The sequence below is a fragment of the Lithobates pipiens genome, unplaced genomic scaffold (assembly GCF_037356315.1).
Source record: "Lithobates pipiens isolate NorthernLeopardFrog02 unplaced genomic scaffold, aLitPip1_a1.2 Scaffold_18, whole genome shotgun sequence".
Classification (NCBI taxonomy): Eukaryota; Metazoa; Chordata; class Amphibia; order Anura; family Ranidae; genus Lithobates; species Lithobates pipiens.
This window is the reverse complement of record NW_027507758.1, coordinates 429,047,385-429,067,884: the sequence shown is the minus strand read 5'-3', so window position 1 is coordinate 429,067,884 and position 20,500 is coordinate 429,047,385. Positions and strand designations below refer to the sequence as shown.

Below are 20,500 nucleotides of genomic sequence, written 5' to 3'. Positions count from 1 at the left end.
CCTCTGCTGGAGCATCAACTACTTTTGGTAAAACAAAACTTCCTAAAATGTCTACGTTATGAACTTTCCTCCTGCTAGTTAGAGGCCATGTCCCTGTTTTCTTGATCTTGGCTTCATATTGAAAATATACTGCTTCCTGAACCTTATACACTGCCTTCACTAGATGTATTTAAAGGTTTCTATCATCCCCTTTCTCTTCTTTCCTCCAGACTGAATATTACATTTCTGAAGTCTTTCCTAATATGTTTTATCCCTCAGACAATTATTTTTGTTGCCTATCTGTGGAACCCGTTCTATCTTATCAAGATCTTTTTGCAAGTGAGGTCTTCAGAAGTGGGCACAGTATTCTAAAGTCTAACTAAAGATCTATATAGGGGAATCAGGACCTCCTTCCTCCGGTTGGTGACCCCTTTAGTGATGTGTCCTAGAAGGCTTTTCCCATTGCCTGGTCACACTGTTTGCTCATTTTACAATCATCTGAAATAAGCACCCCAAATATTTTTCCTCTGTAGTGCTAAACCCCCATAATTTAAATCTGGCAAGGCATTCTTTTTTCCTAGGTGCATTATTTTGCACTTTGAAACATTTCAAACTTTGAACACAGTCCAAACATTGAACTTCAGTTTCCACTGCTTTGGCCAATCTTCCAGCAATGCCAAATCATGTGCCATGTTACAGACACCTCCAGGGATATCAACCCTATTGCATACCCTTGTGCCACCTACAAAAAAGACATACCTTACCCACTAAGTATGAGCCGAATACCCCCCGTTTCGGTTCGCACCAGAACCTGCGAACTGACCTAAACTTCGTGTGAACTTTAGAACCCTATTAAAGTCTATGGGACTCGAACGTTCAAAATCTAAAGTGCTAATTTTAAAGGCTAATATGCAAGTTACTCTCCTAAAAAGTGTTTGGGGACCCGGGTCCTGCCCCACGGGACATGCATCAATGCAAAAAAAAGTTTTAAAAAAGTCAGTTTTTTTGAGAGCAGTGATTTTAATAATGATTAAAGTGAAACAATAAAAGTGTAATATTCCTTTTAAATTTCGTACCTGGGGGGTGTGTATAGTATGCCTGTGGAGGGGCGCATGTTTCCCGTGCTTAGAACTGTCCCTGCACAAAGTGTCATTTCTGCAGGAAAAAAGGTAATTTAAAATCACTCGTGGCTATAATGAATTGTCGGCTCCCGTAATATAGAGAACAGTCATTGAAAGTCATTGATAAAAAAAAAAGGGTGGGGTTCCCCCAAATTCAATTACCAGGCCCTTCAGGTCTGGTATGGATATTAAGGGGAACCCCACATCAAATAAAAAAAAAATTACGTGGGGTTCCCCCTAAAAATCCATACCAGACCCTTTATCCAAGCACGCAACCTGGCAGGCCGCAGGAAAAGAGGGGGGACAAGAGAGCGCCCCCCCCTCCTGAACCATACCAGGCCACATGCCCTCAACATTGGGAGGATGCTTTGGGGTCCCCCCCAAAGCACCATTTCCCCATGTTGATGAGAACAAGGGCCTCATCCCCACAACCCTGGCCGGTGGTTGTTGGGGTCTGCGGGCAGGGGGCTTATCAGAATCTGGAAGCCCCCTTTAACAAGGGGCCCCCAAAATGGTAAGGGGGTACAAAAGTACCCCTATCATTTCACAAAGAAAGTGTAAAAGAATGTTAAAAAAGACAAACACACTTTTGAAAAAGTCCTTTATTAAAAAAAAATAAAAAGATTCCAGCGGTGGTAATCAACTCTTGCTATCCAACAACGGATGATCATCTCTCCGGGGTCCAGCGATGGCTGATCTGATCCAGCGACGGGTGATTTCTCCATCCAGCGCAGTCCATCCATCCTTCCTCTGTCTCCACTGGCAGAGACACTGCGGGATCCCGGCAGCCTGACATTTCTTATATGGGGAGGGCGGGGCCACCCATCACCTGACCCCGTCCCCCTCTGATGCTAGTGGGGAAGCCTGGCTTCCCCAATGACGTGTGGGTGACCCCGCCCCCCTCTGATGTAACGGAAACCCGCGTTATTTCAAACAGGGGGGGCCGGGATCTGGGGGTCCCCTTGTTAAAGTGGGCTTCCAGATTCTGATAAGCCCCTCGTCCGCAGACCCCCCACAACCACCGGCCAGGGTTGTGGGGATGAGGCCCTTGTCCTCATCAACATGGGGACATGGTGCTTTGGGGGGACCCCAAAGCATCCTCCCAATGTTAAGGGCATGTGGCCTGGTATGGTTGAGGGGGGGCGCTCTCTTGTCCCCCCTATTTTCCTGTGGCCTGCCAGGTTGCGTGCTCGAATAAGGGTCTGGTATGGATATTTAGGGGGAACCCCATGTCGTTTTTTTTTTAATTTGACGTGGGGTTCCCCTTAATATCCATACCAGATATGAAGGGCCTGGTAATTAAATTTGGGAAAACCCCACGCTTTTTTTATCAATGACTTTCAATGTGTGTTCTCTGTATTACGGGAGCCGACAATTCATTATAGCCGCAAGTGATTTTAAATGACTTTTTTTCCTGCAGAAATGACACTTTGTGTAGGGACAGTTCTAAGCAAGGGAAACATGCGCCCCTTCACAGGCATACTATAGACACCCCCCAGATACGAAATTTAAAGGAATATTACACTTTTATTGTTTCACTTTAAGCATTATTAAAATCACTGCTCCCAAAAAACGTCAATTTTTAAAACTTTTTTTGCATTGATACAGGCAGGACCCAGGTCCCCAAAAACAATTTTTAGGACAGTAACTTGCATATTAGCCTTTAAAATTAGCACTTTAGATTTCTCCCATAGACTTGCACAGTGTGTTCCGCGGCTTTTTGAATTTGAAGCGAACACCCCAAATTGTTCACTGTTTGCCGAACAGGCAATGTTCGAGTCGAACATGAGTTCGACTCGAACTTGAAGCCCATCCCTATTACCCACCGACCCTTAAGTTATATTACATATATAGATTAAATAGAACAAGATCTAGTACAGAGCCTTGTGGTACTCCACTAGTGATGGTTCTCTGTCCCTAGTGAACCCCATTTACAACCACACTCTGGTATCTATCCTTTAGCCAAATACATATCCACTACTCTATCAACGCTTTCCTACTCTATCAAAAACAAAAAAAGAAGTTTGCCTAGATTTGAGTATTAAATTCCTGTCATGTGAAGTACCTTTGCAGTGAAGAAAATAATCTAAAATATTTAAGGATCTTAGCAAACTTAATTGCAGATCCTTACCTTCTCCTTTTCCATAGGTATAAAGGAAAGCAATTTATGTTCACTTTTGATAAAAATATTTGCTGAATGGGAGGCTATGCCAGTGCTGTAATAAGAATTAGTATCACTTTAGATATATAGTATATGCCTGTATCTCACTATTGTGGAACTAGGCTGCCTGTAATTTGACCTCAAGATCTGTGAAGGGTAATCTGTGAGCTAATTGCAAAAACAAGGGGATTAGGACTCCAGGAAATCCTGACTATAAATGAAAGATAGTTACCATGGTTGCGGAAAGAATTTTTTTTTTTTTTTACACTTACAGAATATCTTGGACAGAAAATAGAAAAGATATGTACAAAGGGAGAAAATAACAATTATACATATTAGTTATCAGTTTTACCAAAGAATTTTACAAAGAATAATTTCCTTTAGCTAGATTCACAGGAGGTATTCAATGTAGATAGCATTCTGCAGCTAGTAGTAGTTAGTCACATTTAACTAGACATGTTCTGTAATACTGAAGACATTTCATAGCTTATCGAAGCCACTTCTTCAATTCTTATGAGCGTCTGGAAACCTACCCAGCATTTACATCCATAAAGGTAGCACTGATATCATATTGATGCCCCTTGCTGGCTCCAGACCGAGAACTGAGCAATCAAACACCACTGATCACTCAGCTCTCAGTCTTCAGGCTGCAGAGAGCTGGTGAATGTCAGTCATTGGCTCCTTGCTGTGCCCATCCAGCACTCACCGGAGCACTGAACTGTGGAGGGGGCAGGAGCAGCTGGCACAGGCTCTTATTGGCTCACTGAGAGGCTGAACCAGCTGCTGGTCCAGGCTTCTGGGCAGATCCCAATCTTATAGTGGGGATATTTTCAGAGCCTTGACCGGCTCTGTGACGTCAGCCCACAGCAGGCTTTAGCCCACTGTGGCTGAAAACAGGCCACAAGAGTGCAGAACAAATTGCACTCCTGTGATCCATAGAAGAAGTACAACCAAGTACAGCCAAAAATGCTTAGGCTATACTTCTCCTTATACTTCTCCTTTAATTCAATCCCCATGGAATGTGTCTATGCAAATGTTTTTTTGTCCAAGAACAGGATGGGAGGTTTCAAAGTTGTGGAACCACTCTTATTTAGTTACATAATCTCATTGTTGGCATGAGGAAGTCTGCATAGGTGAAAAACTATGATGTACAATGCTTAAGGGGAGAAATGTTGCCAGAAAAAAGGGGTAGAAATGTTAAAATGGCATTATATGTAGGAGACAGATGATGTCAAAGGCCCCCATCCTTATCAAAGATGGTTAACCTAGTTTGACTTTCACGCCTCTTGCAAAACAGTTGTACTCTCTGTTCCAAATATGTTTTCCTGTAGCGTTCAATTCATAGTGTATAAGTAAGTAGGTTTACTGGCAATAGACATTCCTGTAAGGGTTTTAATATGGATTGTAAAGCAGTATTAACCCCAAAACCAAAAATGTTATATATTGCAGCTTGCCAATCATTAGCCCTAAATCTGATGCTCTGCGTGCCATGGGTGCACGGGCATGGCAGCCCTTCCATTAGAATGGGCTGCTGTGCACTGGGTTTTTCGGTGCGTGGGGGTGCGAGTTAATGGCACTCTGTGCGTTTCCTATGCAGCACAACGTTTTGTGTGTTTTTGCATGTGGGTGCAGGCATGTGTGCGATTTACATGCTCTCTGGCACCCGCATATATGTGAAAGTAGCCTTAAATGTATTTGTTTTCTTTTTTAGGCTTTCTTCCCTCTGTTTTTTCCTTGTCATCTGGCCAGTAACATACCTTCTGTATTATACAGACACCACTCTGCGCAGATTTGGACAGAAGCATTTGCCTGTGGTCTCTTAGCATTGCTAACAGCGAGGGGCTACCGGAGGGTATCTCCCACATGGAAGAAAAATATATTTATAATATATTTAGAAAAAAAAAAAAAAATTATATATATATATATATATATATATATATATATATATATATATATGACATATACAGTAAAACCTTGGATTGCATAATTAGTTCCAGAAACATGCTTGTAACCCAAAATACTTGTATATCAAAGCAAATTTCCCCATAAGAAATAATGGAAACTCAGATGATTTGTTCCACAACCATTTATTCCTTAGTCCTTCAGTTTATAGTCCATCTAAAAAGATTATAGCAATGTGATAGGTTGTGTAACCATAAAATGTCCATCCACAAATGGCAAGCTCCACAGCAAAATCTAGCAGGAGCTACAGTGTATAACAGAGAAGGGAGGCACTTCTAAATGTAGCAATATGGTTACATTTTATGAAGGTACAACATTTAGCAACTCACATGGTTGATGATTAAATAAGGGACATCTAAGTATGCAGGTATCCAGGGTAAAGCTGTTCACATAGACCGTCCTCCGCAACGCCGGCTCTCACCGTTGTCAGTCTGCAATAGTGACCAGGAAGTCTACCCTGCAGTAAAGTGATCTGAAAGTGATGTTTGAATTGCTCATGGAGAGCAGTGTGTAGGGGCTATGTCAATGGCGGTGTGGAGGATGGTCTACGTGGATAGCTTTACCCCAGATGCCTGCATACTTAGATATGCCTGTTTAAGTCATCAATCATGTGAGTTGCTAAATTGTGTAACTTCATTAAATGTAACCATATTGCTACACTTAGAGTTGCCTCTCTTCTCTTTTATACTCAGTTGTGACATGACGCTACTTGTATATCAAGACATTGCTTGTTTATCAAGTCAAAAAGTTTTACTGTATTTACAATATATTGTCAGATATGTAATTTTTTTTTTCTAAATATATTGAAAACATATTTCTCTTACATGTTGGTATATTTGATGTAATAGCTGTGAGGTTTTATGCCAATGTGTCAGTAACGTGTATCCTTTCTCCTGGTATGAGTTAGCCAATGCCTTCTTATGAGCGAAGATAAATATCTGGTCTTTTTGGGTTTAGGGTCTGCAGTAAGGTTTTTAATTTTGATAGGAACTGATACTGGGATGCTTGCCCACAATAAATGTAGAATATAGTAAAGGCGAATGTCATAAAGGTATCCGGTCTAAGCATAATCATTTGAATGTAGTGCTAGGACAGACCCCTTGAGATGTGGCAGTTAGGCATCTGAGGTAAGAACCCAATTGCATGTCTCTCATGAAGTCTAGGTCCGTGTATACAAGGGCTAAGAATTGGTTAGCATAAGCATCTTACTTTTACAGGGTAGTTACTATCGGTGTTAGAAGGGGAGGGAAGAATTGTATGCTTAATTAGTACTAGTGTTGAATTCCACTTTATATCCTTGGATTAATAACCTTCTTTAGCAGAGAATTTTAAAGTCTAAAAAACATTATAGTGAAGCACCCTTTTTTTTGTTGGAAAATTGGTAAAATGTAGGTGTATAACTGTACTCTTCAAGTTGCCTGGGTCAACATGTTTCACCAATTTATGGCTTCTTTGGGACCCAATGTATTGAGAGAACTTCACTACATATAAGAAATAATAATACAGTATTAATGATAAATAAATAAACATGCATTGGTCCGCTGTGGTTTGCCATGTCTGTGTGAGCATACTTTTTTATACTTTTTGTATAGATGGATTATTTTGTTTACTATAAAATGCATGTTTATTATACACCTACATTTCACCAATTTTGATACACAATATTGTCTATTACCTAAACTCCCAGTCAACTGAGGGATGTACAAAACTCTGGGCTTTCTTGTCCCTTGGTTATTTTGAGAGGTGTTTCTTCTGTTTTTATAACATTATTCACTTGTGCATGTGTTTTCAAATTTTTGTAATAAAGATATTGATTTTTTATATACATGTGGTGTCTGATGTTGAGCCAATAAAGTCCTTTCCTTTTGTTTGGGGTGGGTTGTATTCCCTTCCCAAATTTTACTTCTATAGAACTTCGGATGTGGCTATTGGAAGTCTATTTTTTGACAATGTTACAGTCTGATCCCTGGGGAAAATGCTTCCCTCTGCCTGCAGAAGACTGATGCCATCATCTTAGCTTAGGTAAAGCCACTGGCCCAGAACTCAAGGATGAATTTTTAATGATAAAAAGTTGAGTTGTTCTAAAAAAATATGATACTGTTGCTGTGTATTGTCACACATTAATTTATACAGTTACTGAATGGTACACTTTAATGTGCATTTATAGCCAGAGCTTTTTACTCTGTTGGAGGTATTTCATTTAAAGCATATGTACAGTATATTCAAACAAATAATTTGTTCTTGCTGCCTTATAAGATTGTTAAATATATCAATGAAAACGCATTTTGTTATGCCTGTTTAATACGTGCAAAAATACATGTTGATTGTGTCAGAAATGTAAAGATGTCCTATGTTAACTGAAGGAGTCTAATTAGCCCTCCTTGTTCTTATCTTGGATTACAGAATGATTAATGTCTATGCTATAATATGCAGTACCTGCAGGGTTTTAATTATTGGGGGAAAATGCATGTATTGAAGAGATGTACTGCACCTTATTTTATTTTGGCCTGACATGCACTTTAACTTCCCTTCTTGCACCAGAGACTCTACAGAAAGTGAAAGGAAATCTCTATAAGTGAAGAATTTCCTCCTTAGACAGCTGTCAAAGGGAACAGGTGTCTACATTAAAACATGTACCATTACCTCTTATACCTTTTGGTCTGGTGACAACCCTGGATTTTTTTTTAACTTACCACCACTTTCTGTCCTAACGACCTGAGTATCACCAGGACTAATAGAGAGGGTGAATTTGCCTAGTGGAGACACAGCAGTAAAAGCCCAACAAAGGTTCTACTTCTTACCTACTTAATCCAAAACAACATCATAAAAAGTTTTTGCTATACATACACTTTAAATAGGTTCTACTTTGAATAAAACACCCTAACCTACAGTAAAAATAGAGTTTGTGTGCAAAATGCACTGCAATGCATGTATTCCAGTCCCAATTAATTTTATAAAGCCCCCCGAGGCACTAACACAATTCTCTGCAGAACACATGCATTGCAATATACTACAGTGCACAGACATGAATGATTTGTGCATTGCATTAAAAAAAAAAAAAAAAAAGAGTCATGCCCTTTTTTATATGCTTGATGCCCATTCAAACTGGCTGCCTAATACAATCCACATAAAACGCAAGAAAACGCAAGTTTGACATGGGCGATTTAAGGCAACGCAGCAGTGTGACCTGTTTCTTAGCTAACAAAGTTATTTGTTTTTCAACTACACTTATTGTAGATAGTGGTCAAAACTGAGCTTATATGTACACGTGTTCTGACAAAGTGCACATTTACTCCTTTCTTATATAGTCCAATCTATTGCTAGCCTTAGCAGACTCTGCATGGTACTGAGTGATCTCAGATTTCCAATACCAGATCTGAATAAGCAAAAGATCTTTCTCTCCGATGCATAGCATCTAAGTTTAGTATGATGTACTTAGAGTAGGTTGGATATGGTCTTAAGCTTGGTATACACACATAGGGGGTTATTCACGAAACTCCACTTTGCACTACAAGTTCAAACTAAGCAAACTAAGCAAAGTGCACTTGAAATTGCACTGAAAGTGCACTTGAAAGTTCAGTCGCTGTAAATCTGAGGGTTAGAACTGAAATGAGGGGAAGCTCTGCTGATTTTATCATCCAATCATGTGCAAGCCAAAATGCTGTTTTTGAATTTTCTTGCATGTCCCCCTCAGATTTACAGCGACTTTACTTCCAAGTGCAATTTCAAGTGCTCTTTACACTTGTAGTTTGAACTTGTAGTGCAAAGTGGATTTGCCTTTTGTAAATAACTCCCATAGTTTTTATTTATTCAACCAGCGTTTTTAATGAAAAAAACAAAAGCGGACAAATCCCCCCAGCAACACAAATGATGTGTGATGCAGGGATCTCTCATGCTGAGCTATTGTATTCTGACAGGGGACTGCCCCAGCCAGAATACACTGATCGGCATTGCAGACATTTGACAGAAGACAGTCGTTGACTCATTATAGTGGCTTCTGTTGAACAAAAAAAGGTGAATAAATACCAAAAGTTGGAGAATTCCTGCCGAACCATCCGAATTTTGGTACATGTGTACCTAACTTCACAGTGCATACTTACAGTATTATAAAGCGGTAGTAAAATCTTTTTTGGAACTTGTACCTACAGATAAGCTTACAATCAGGCTTACTTGTAGGTACAATGAATGTCGCCTAAACGTGCACCATTTAGGAGATATTCACATTGGTAATAGCCATTGACAATAGCTGTGGATGCGCAGTGATACTCCGCATTCAGGACACACGGTATGCTGTTGAAAGCTGAGCACCATGCCGCAGCCAGGACTCCTGTGCGCATGCATAGGAGTGACATCTTTGCAACCCCGACCAAATGGTCGGAGCCCACGAACCTGGAAGGAAGACTCCGTGAATATGGACAGAGCTGCACTGGAGGGCTCATGTGCAGATAAATGTGTTTTTTTTAATGGCGGTTTACTACCGCTTTAAGATGCTTCTTGTATATAGTGAACACACTACAAGGTACCATCAAGGGAAGTGAAGACACCAGTATGTACATATTCAAAACAGTACATCTATATGTTATTTTCTGCTGATCCTGCTTTTGGCTTGTGCTTTTTCCCTCCATACAGGAATCCAACAAACAAAAGATTCCGTATTAGCCTGAGCCATATCCAAGTGTTATGCTGATCACAGCACATTGCAGCAGTGTACACAAATCTTTGGGATGCTTCCTAAACCTAAGGGGACTAATCACAGGGAAGAAATGGGAACATCACGTACACTAAACATCACTGTGTGAATGCTGGTTTTCAAAGAGTTTAGGTTTTTAGGTCATACCTAACTGCACATAATGTTTTCAGAATTTAATAGATTTCCAGTTTGTTTGCTCGGTTATTAGGTTTTGTGCAATAAGTAAGTTTTATGTGTTTACTAACATTCCATGTGAGCTTTCAATTCAAGTGAATGCATAACTTCTCCGAAACGTTTTTTTGTTTCATTTTATTTGCAGCATACACATGAGAGTTTGGTTATAATACTGTCATTAGGGCAATATTACATTCTGTTGAAATACTCTTATTAATACAACACAACTTGCTTATTGATTTTATGATACTGCTATACAGTTGGTAGGGGATGTTGTCACCTTGCAGGACCTGCTGTAGAAGGAAGGCCAAAGCAGAAGAAAGTCTAGCAAATAAGATTTATTCATTCAGTTGGTCCTTATCCAATAGGACAAAGCTACTTATATTTATTAACTTTCTTTAATCCAGCAATGGCTGCAGGGTACTTCTCAGGGTAGATTTCCTGATGGTGACAACAGTTGACTATACATGCCTGCCTACTTGACTACTGTAATCTCCATTGCAAGCCCACATGACATGCTGAAAATGTAGAGTCACTAATGGGTGACAAAGAATGTAGGCCCGTTCATACCATTTGCAGTGCGGAAGCATGCATTATTGCACAGCAACGCGCTGTCCTCTTTAGATGCACGCGAGTGCCATTAAAAATTTCAAGGGCACCCAAAACCCATCTAGCAAATGCGCATGCGTTTGCACCCACCAAAATGCATGGTGTCGCAGTACCATGCTTTACTTTTTGTGCCTGCCATACTTTGCGGGCATTTCCACACGTTTGTCAGCTCGTTAAAACCAATGGGCTCTCAAAAACGTGCATGCAAAAGCGTGAATCAGCCCTGAGCGTTGCCCCCCTATAACAGGAAATGGACAGACGGCTACGTGTGTACGCGGCTTAATTTACACCCCTCACCCCAATGTGAGTACACCCCTCACATTTTTGTAAATATTTTATAATATATCGTTTCATGTGACAACACTGAAGAAATGACACTTTGCTACAATGTAGTGAGTGTACAGCTTGTATAACAGTGTAAATGTGCTGTCCCCTCAAAACAACTTAACACACAGCCCTTAATGTCTAAACCTCTGGCAATAAAAGTGAGTACACCCCAATAGAAAATGTCCAAATTGGGCCCAATTAGCCCTTTTCCCTCCCTGGTGTCATGTGACTCGTTAGTGTTACAAGGTGTCAGGTGTGAATAGGGAGCAGGTGTGTTAAATATGGTGTTATCGCTCTCACTCTCTCATACTGGTCACTGGAAGTTCAACATGGAACCTCATGGCAAAGAACTCTCTGAGGACCTGAAAAAAAAGAATTGTTGCTCTACATAAAGATGGCCTAGGCTATAAGAAAATTGACAAGAACCTGAAACTGAGCTGCAGCAGGATGGCCAAGACCATACAGCGGTTTAATAGGACAGGTTCCATTCAGAGCAGGCCTTGCCATGGTCAACCACAGTAGTTGAGTGCACATGCTCAGTATCATATCCAGAGGTTGTCTTTGGGAAATAGACGTACGAGTGCTGACAGCATTGCTTCAGAAGTTGAAGGGGTGAGGGTAAGCCTGTCAGTGCTCAGACCATATCAAGCACACTGCATCAAATTGGTTTGCATGGCTATCGTCCTAGAAGAAAGCCTCTTGATGATGCACAAGAAAGCCCGCAGCCCAACAGTTTGCTGAAGACAAGCAGACTAAGGACATGGATTACTGGAACCACATCCTGTGGTCTGATGAGACTACGATAAACTTATTTGGTTCAGATGCTGTCAAGCATGTGTGGCGGCAACCAGGTGAGGAGTACAAAGACAAGTCTGTCTTGCTTACAGTCAAGCATGGTGGTGGAAGTGTCATGGTCTGGGGCTGCATGAGTGCTGCTGGCACTGGGAGATACAGTTCATTGAGGGAACCATGAATTCCAACATGTACTGTGATATATTGAAGCAGAGTATGATTTGCTCCCTTTCGGGACTGGGCCACAGGGCAGTATTCCAACATTATAATGACCTCAAACACACCTCCAAGGCGACCACTGCCTTGCTAAAGAAGCTGAGGGTAAAGGTGGACTGGCCAAGCATGTCTCCAGAACGAAATCCTATTGAACATCTGTCGGACATCCTCAAATGGAAGGTGGAGGAGCGCAAGGTCTCTAACATCCACCAGCTCCGTGATGTCACCGTGGAGGAGTGGAAGAGGACTCCAGTGGCAACCTGTGAAGCTCTGGTGAACTTCATGCCCAAGAGGGTTAAGGCAGTGCTGGAAAATTGTGGTGGCCACCAAAATATTGACACTTTGGGCTCAATTAGGACATTTTCACTTAGGGGCATACTCACTTTTGTTGCCAGCGGTTTAGACATTAATGGCTGTGTGTTGAGTTATTTTGAAAGGACAGCAAACTTACACTGTTATACAAGCTGTACACTCCCTACTTTACATTGTAGCAAAGTGTCATTTCTTCAGTATTGTCACATGAAAAGATGTAATAAAATATTTACAAAAATGTGAGGGGTGTACTCACCTTTGTGAGATACTGTACATACAGTTTTGTACAGAATCCTGTACATACAGTTTTGTAGAGAATACGTTACAGGCAATGACTGGAACCCATGAACATTACCAAAGACTGGGTTTCCTCCTTCCTGATGATTTTCCAGGCACTAACTGCAGCTGTCTTCAGTTGTTCTTTGTTTGTGGGTCTTTCTGCCGTTAGTTTTGCCTTCAGCAAGTGAAATGCATGCTCAATTGGGTTGAGATCACGTGATTGACTCGGCCATTACAGAATATTAAAATTCTTTCCTTCAAAAGCTCCTGGGTTGCTTTTGCAGTGTGTTTTGGATCATTGTCCATCTGTACTGTGAAGTGCCATTCAATCAACTTTGCTGCATTTGGCCAAATCTGGGCTGACAGTATATTTCTAAACACTGCAGAATTCATCCAGCTGCTTCTGTCACATCATCAATAAACAGCAATAACCCAGCGCCACTGGAAGCCATGCATACCCATGCCATTACACTGCAAGTGCCACCATGTTTTACAGATGATTTGTGTGCTTTGGATCATGAGCTGTTCCAAGCCTACTCCACACGTTTTTCTTCCTGTCATTTTGGTACAGATTATTCTTAGTTTCATCCGTCCAAAGAATGCTTTTCCAGAACTGGTTTGGCTTTTTTAGATGTTTTTTGGCAAAGTCGAATCTGGCTTTTCTATTCTTCAGGCGTATGAATGGTTTGCACCTTGTGGTGAACCCTCTGTATTTGTGCTTGTGAAGTCTTTTCTTGATTGTAGACTTTGACAATGATACGCCCACCTCCTGGAGAGTGTCCTTAACTTGTCTGGATGTTGTGAATGGGTTTTTCTTTAGAGAGGATCCTGCGATCATCCATCACTGTTGTCTTCCATGGACGTCCAGGACTTTTTATGTTGCTGAGCTCACCAGTGCATTCTACAAATGGTAATAGATTCGGGGAATGATTTGATGGGGTTGTTAGGTGGGTGTGGTATAGGCTTCCCTGAATAAGTGAGTTTTCAGGGATCTCCTAAAGGTGGACAGGTTAGGGGCTGATCGGATATACGGGGGCAGGGAATTCCAGAGGATGGGAGAGAGGTAACAAGGGAGCTAGAGAGCAGGAGGTCCTGGGAGGAGTGGAGGGGACAATTTGGGCGATATCTGCAGATGAGGTTGGTGATGTAGCTGGGAGTGATATTGTGGATGGCCTTGTATGTTGTGGTTAGCATTTTAAATGTTATACGGTGGGGTAGGGGAAGCCAGTGAAGAGATTGGCAGAGAGGGGCAGCAGTCACAGATCGATTAGTGAGGTGTATTAATCTAGCAGCAGCATTCATAATAGGCTGAAGGAAGGGGGGGGGGGGAGGAGGAAATATTACAAACTCAGTTTTAGAAAGATTGAGTTTGAGAAAGTGGTGTGACATCCATACCGAGATGTCATTCAGTACGTTTGAGATCCATGAGGAGATCGAAGGGGTGAGTTGAAGAGTGGAGAGATAGATCTGGGTGTCATCGGTGTAGCGGTGGTGTTGGAAGCCATGGGAGGTTATCAACTGGCCCAGGGAAGAGGTATAGAGCGATAATAGGAGGGGCCCAAGTAGAGAGCCTTGGGGTACCCCAACAGAGAGAGAGGAAGAGGAGTAGAGGTGATGGAGTTCTAAGTGACACTGAAAGTGCACTGAGTTAGGTAGGAGGAGAACCAGGATAAAGCAGAACCACAGAGGCCAAGGGAGTGTAGTTGCTAAGGAGAAGCAGGTGGTCAACTGTGTCAAAGGCAGCAGAGAGGTCTAAGAGTATGAGTATGGAGTAATGGCCATTCAGTTTGGATTAATTTCTGTATGGAGTAATGGCCATATTCAGTTTAAACATCTTTAGCTTATGTGGAAAAGTAGAAAATGTGCCCTACCTGGGATCCTAACACTGCAGAAATAGACAGGATACCAGGTAGGGTAAATATTTGACTTTTCCACATGTAGAAAAAATGGTTTAAATATTTACAGTTTAATTTTAATTGCTCGATATCTTAAAGTGATCTTAAAAAACCTTCAGTATTCAGCTCCCCTCAGCCCTGATAGTTACCTGAGCCCAATCTTGAATCAGCAATGTGCATGAGAGCAGCTGCTCTCCCGGCTCTCTGCCTCCTCATTGGCTCAGAGACATGATGCAAATGAATTTATCACTTTTTTAGAATGCATTTTTCTGGATATTTTTTGTTGTTATTCTGTCTCTCACTGTTAAAATAAACATACTATTAAATTATAGAATGATCATTTTTTTGTCAGTGGGCAAAGGTCCAAAATCAGCAGGGGATCAAATACTTTTTTCCCTTATTGTAATTATAATTTAAACTATTCTTTAAATTATTTTCTAGAAATACCTCTTGAAATGCCTCTAAATTTAGAAGAAATGTGTAAGAAATAGTGTCTCTTTGGCAAATGAACTTTGTACAGCCCAGGACAGGAAGGAGGATGGTTAGCTATCTGTCAGGTTGGTGGTAAGGGGTGATCATGAGTGTATATTTTAATATTTGACGTCTCTAATTCCAATTAGATCAGTATACTGAATTTTGGCTTACAGCTCAAATGGCTGTCTGCACAAGTACATGGAGCCGCATTTTTCTATGTGTTAGCAGCTCTGTCACTGCTTTCATTAACTGAACTGCAGAATCAAGTAATTTACATAGCAATAATTGCTTTCAGTTAGATATACTCTAGATGAAAAGACAATCAGATAATCAGATTGGAGAATAGATAATGGTTTTCTTTTTGATTTGTAATAATAAAAAAAAGTCTTGTCCCTCTTTTCGGCTGCCAGCTGTATTTTTTATAAAGCCGAAATTAACAATAGTAGTGTCAGCTGTTCCTAGTTTTTCGAATCTTACTGTTGACTTTGCTGTTATAACACAGAACTGAAACATTGTTCTAATATGGGGAGAGGAGAAAACAACCCTATACATCCCTTTTAAACTGGTCACCACTTTAAAGTTTTAAAATGTGCCCAGTCCCCAAACATGTTAATGGCTAATTCGTTTTAATCTAGTCCCTCTGATAGGGCCTCTATTAGTCATGCTTCTTTATGAGAATATATTCATTTCCAAGGTTATATTATAGAGCAGGGATATGCAATTAGCGGACCTCCAGCTGTTGCAGAACTACAACTCCCATGAGGCATAGCAAGCCTTAGCCACAAGCGTGACACCAAGAGGCAGAGGCATGATGGGACTTGTAGTTTTGCAACAGCTGGAGGTCCGCTAATTGCAGATCCCTGTGATAGAGCATTCTGTAAAGGTATACATTTTCTTCTGTAAAAAGAAGTTGAACAGTTTAAAATAGCCACCAACCAGATTTTGTGTTAACTTGACCATATTTAGATTCTGTATGTGTAAAGGGTATTTTTTCTTGGATAGCTTGCAGCAGAGAGTTAAAGTTTAAGCATAAATAATCTATCCAGACAGACGGCATCTTACCAGCTCTCTTAATCCGCTTTCTTTCTTTTAGTTGATATGGTTTGTGATCATGTGATAAGGGAATGGCATTTCCGTCCTTGTCACACAAGACTCCACGTGAATCTCCAACATTTGCAACTGTCAGCTCCTTGTCTGACAGCAAGGCAATTAGGCAAGTAGTACCTGTAACGAAAAAACAAACAAACACTGTTAAGTTTTTTAAATCAGAGAAAATATTCAGAAGTGTAGTAACTGTACACTGGCACAATGTGGCTGTTTGATTACCATGTAAGGTCTAAAGACATTATATTGAAGCATGTATTCTTACAAAGGTACCTATTGCTTTCAGCCTCTTTTAACACTCTAAATTTTTTTTTTTGCTGCGGGGATCTGCCTTCTTTTTGGTCTCACTGTATGTAGGAACGTAGCCACAGTATCTTGCTTTCTCCTCAGATGGACTATGGACTATGCGATATGCAGTGTGCATAGAGCAGTGCACTTGACTGCAGCTAACATGCACTGCTCGTTCCAAAGAAAAAAAGGGGAAAGTAGAAAAGGAGAGGTTTTGGGACCTCACATAGAAAGTTACGAGGTGCCAGAAAAACAGAGTAAAACAATTTAATAAGAAATAGATTACAGGGCTATTAAAGTGGAATTCCAGGCTATTACTACCTATGCTTAAACCTTTTCCTACTCGTCTTCTAAATCCTATTCTAACTATCCTGTGAAAGGAAGGTGCTTATACTTACCTATTCTGAGGGTGCAACTGTCCGGCCACATGATCTCCTCAGCAGCTGGCTTCTGGGGAGAGGAGGGGTCACCAACAATGCCTGAACTGCCTGTGCAGTGACGTCACCCATAGGCTTCTATGGGGCATTTTTTTTTTACATGTTTACAGTTACATAGTCGGTAAGACTGAAAAAAGACAATAGTCCATCCAGTTCAACTTGTGTAGGTGCATGTATCAGTGTCTATGCTGATTTCCCATATCCCTGTATGCTGTGTCTTTTAAGATGCCACCAATTGTGGGAGAGAGTTCCACATCCTTATTGCTCTAACAGTGAAGAACCCCCTACCCAGTTTAAGGTTAAACCTCTTCTCCTCCAGTCTCATTGTTTGGCCCATGTCCTTTTACACTCCCTAGGACTAAATCGTTTATTTCCTATGCTGGGATCCTCATTGAGATATTTGTAGATCGCTATCATGTCCCCTCTCAAGCGTCTTTTCTCCAGAGAGAATACATTTAGTATTTGCAGCCGTTCCTCGTAATTGAGGTCCTCCAGTCCCCTTATAAGTTTTGTTGCCCTATTTTGGACTCTCTCTAGCTCCAGCACATTCCTAAGGAGGACTGGTGACCAGAACTAAACGGAAAACTCCAGATGAGGTCTGGCCAGAGCTTTATAGAGTGGCAGAATTATAGTTTTGTCCCTGGAGTATATCCCCCTTTTTTATGCGTGCTAATATTCTGCCTGCTTTGGTAGATGCAGCTCGGCACTGCATGCTGTTGCTCAATCTGATTTAGTACCCCTAGATCCTTCTACATTCTTCATTCTCCCAGCTATTTTCTACCTAGGGAATATTTTTCATTAATATTTTTTTGGTTGTTGGCTGTTCCTCCTCTCCCCTGAAGCCACCACTGGGGGATGATCAAGTGACTGCCCTCAGAATAGGTAAGAATAGGTAAGTATAAGCATCATCCCCTTATCAGGGTAGTTTGAATAGGATTTAGAAGCAAGGAGGTGGTAGCAGGTTTAAGCTTGGTTAGGATTAGCCTGGAATTCCGCTTTAAGTAGTGGATATGTATAGATTATTTTTAAAGAATAAGAACGTGGTTTTAAGAGACTGTATGTTAATAGAATGATTCAATATAATATATACAATATATACAGTAGCAGTATTTTACCTTCAAAATTATACAAACATATCTGTTACTATAGCGAGCAGTGTCATTTCATTTCTTTAGTTTTTATTAATATGTATTTCAGATCATTCATATGCTTGAGAATGTAAATGATTTATAAACCAATAAAGTTAGTCAATACAGGTCTACCTGTCTTTTTTATGGTGCAGATGTCTACCTCCCACCCATAGTTCTAAACAAAGGCTTCAAATTGTCAAAATAAATAAAGGAAACAAAGGAGCAATTCAGTACTTTTGTAATAAACCACAAATACTTGGCATCTCTCCAGTGAGCCCTGGAGGGCAAATTACATCATTGTGTCTAACCTATAATACATATACTGTATATTTAGTTACCTGCCATGGAACTAAAATACCATTAAACAGCGTTAGCCTTTTTAGCTACATAGTTTAAGAAAAACAAAACAAAACAAAAAATTTAAAAGCAAATGAAAATATTATTTGAACCTATACACTATATTACCAAAAGTACAGGAACACCTGCATTTACACGCATTAGAAGTTTAATGGCATCCCAGTCTAATGCCCTGTACACACGGTTGGAAATTCCAATGAAAAAAGTCCGATAGGATTATGTTCCTGTGTGGGCTCTATCTGACTTTTTCTGTCGGATTTTCCGACACACAGTGTTTGAGAGCAGGATCTAAAATTTTGCGACAACAAAATCCAATCGCATAAATTCCGATCGTCTGTAGACAATTCCGATGTGCAAAGTGTCACGCATGCTCAGAATAAACTAAGAGACGAAAGCTATTGGCTACTGGCCCGTTTATAGTCCCGACGTATGTGTTTGACGTCACCTCGTTCAGAACGATCGGATTTTCCGTCAACTTTGTGCGACTGTGTGTATGCAACACAAGGTTCGGGCAAAATCTGTCTGAAAAAATCTGACGGATTTTGTGGTCGGAATGTCTGACCGTGTGTACAAGGCATTAGTCTGTAGGGTTCAATATTGAGTCGGCCCACTCTTTGCAGCTATAACAGCTTTAAAGTGGTTGTAAACTTTCAAGTTACACTTTAGCTCATCGCAAAATACACTGTCTACTGACCGGTGCCTGTGAAATCTAACCTACTTTTACAGTCTCCTTACAATCCGCCCTGCAATATTTGATGATGTCACTGGCGCATGCGCAGTCCGTTGTTTCATTCACGGCATGCTATGTGTGCTATATCCTCAGCATGCTGGCTCAATTCTTTCCACTCTAAATGGCACAGCATAGAAGCCTCGCGATAGTGTGCCCTCCTTCTCAGTAGTAATGACAATCGAGATGGAGGCTTGGATTACACGTGACCGTACATGTGCGAGATTTAGGCAGGGGAACAAAGGAAGGGCGGAAATGATGTCCACACAAGAGACAGAGATTAATAGTAAAGATGGAGCTGCTGATTCCCGGAAAAAGATATGTTTTCTTATAATAAAAAAAGGTATTTACAAAGCGATTTTTGATGATGTTTTATTGTGCAAGGCATGTAAACACATAGTTAAATGATAGCCAAAAAATAAAGCTGCGCTAAAACTTATAAAGTGAAAAAACTAAAAACGTGATATTGTGACATATTAGATCTTAGTATCACATACTAAACAATGTGTGTGACCAAAAATTGTGCAAAAATTATTCAAAATTAAAACACATAAAAAAACACACATAAAAAAAGTCCAGGGGGAAGAGAAACGCAAAGAAATAAATGAATTCAGTCCACTGAAGTGACAATTTTTGGTCACACACATTGTTTAGTATGTGATACTAAGATCTAATATGTCACAATATCACGTTTTTAGTTTTTTCACTTTATAAGTTTTAGCGCAGCTTTATTTTTTGGCTTGTGTTTATTGTGGGTATCTCACATTGTGTTGCAGCAAGAACTTATACTTAGTTTATTATTAGTAATTAATTTACTATTCATTTTAGAGCTTGCCTCACTGGCTTAGGCTCTTTTTTGAACGATTGAGCAATTCTTTGGACAGCGTTGTTTTCCAAAGATTTTATAGTTAAATGATAATATTTAAAAAAAAAAGAAAAAAAATCCGGGGTTTACTTCCTCTTTAACTCTTCTGAAAAGGCTGTCCACAAGGTTTAGGAGTGTGTCTATGGGAATGTTTGACCATTCTTCCAGAAGCCCATTTGTGAGGTCAGGCACTGATGTGGATGAGGAGGCCTGGCTCACAGTCGCCACTCTAATTTATACCAAAGGTGCTCTATCGGGTTGAGGTCAGGACCCTGTCCAGGCCAGTCAAGTTCCTCCACCCCAAAGGCCTGCACAGAGTTCTGACCTAAACCCAATAGAACACCTTTGGGATGAATTCGAACAGAGACTGCGATCCAGGCCTTCTTGTCCAACATCAGTGCCTGACCTCACAAATGCACTTCTGGAAGAATGGTCAAACATTCCCATAGAGACGTGGACAGCCTTCCCAGATGAGTTGAAGCTGTTCTGCAAACGGCGGGCCAACTCAATATTGAACCCTACGGACCAAGAACGGGATGCCATTACAGTGCATGTGCATAGAAAGGCAGGCGTCCCAATACTTTTGGTAACTATAGTGTAT

At 40.7% G+C, this 20,500-nt stretch overlaps 1 protein-coding gene across 3 annotated transcripts in view; it reads right to left on the bottom strand.

Moving 5' to 3' along the window:
- The window catches only part of PPM1L (protein phosphatase, Mg2+/Mn2+ dependent 1L), a 367,577-nt gene that overhangs the window by 1,324 nt on the left and 345,753 nt on the right, over positions 1-20,500 (bottom strand). For all 3 annotated transcript variants that reach the window (XM_077488058.1, XM_077488057.1, XM_077488056.1), the window contains one exon: positions 16,054-16,215. In XM_077488058.1, the coding sequence (XP_077344184.1) occupies positions 16,054-16,215 (162 nt within the window). The remainder of the gene's footprint in view (positions 1-16,053; positions 16,216-20,500) is intronic.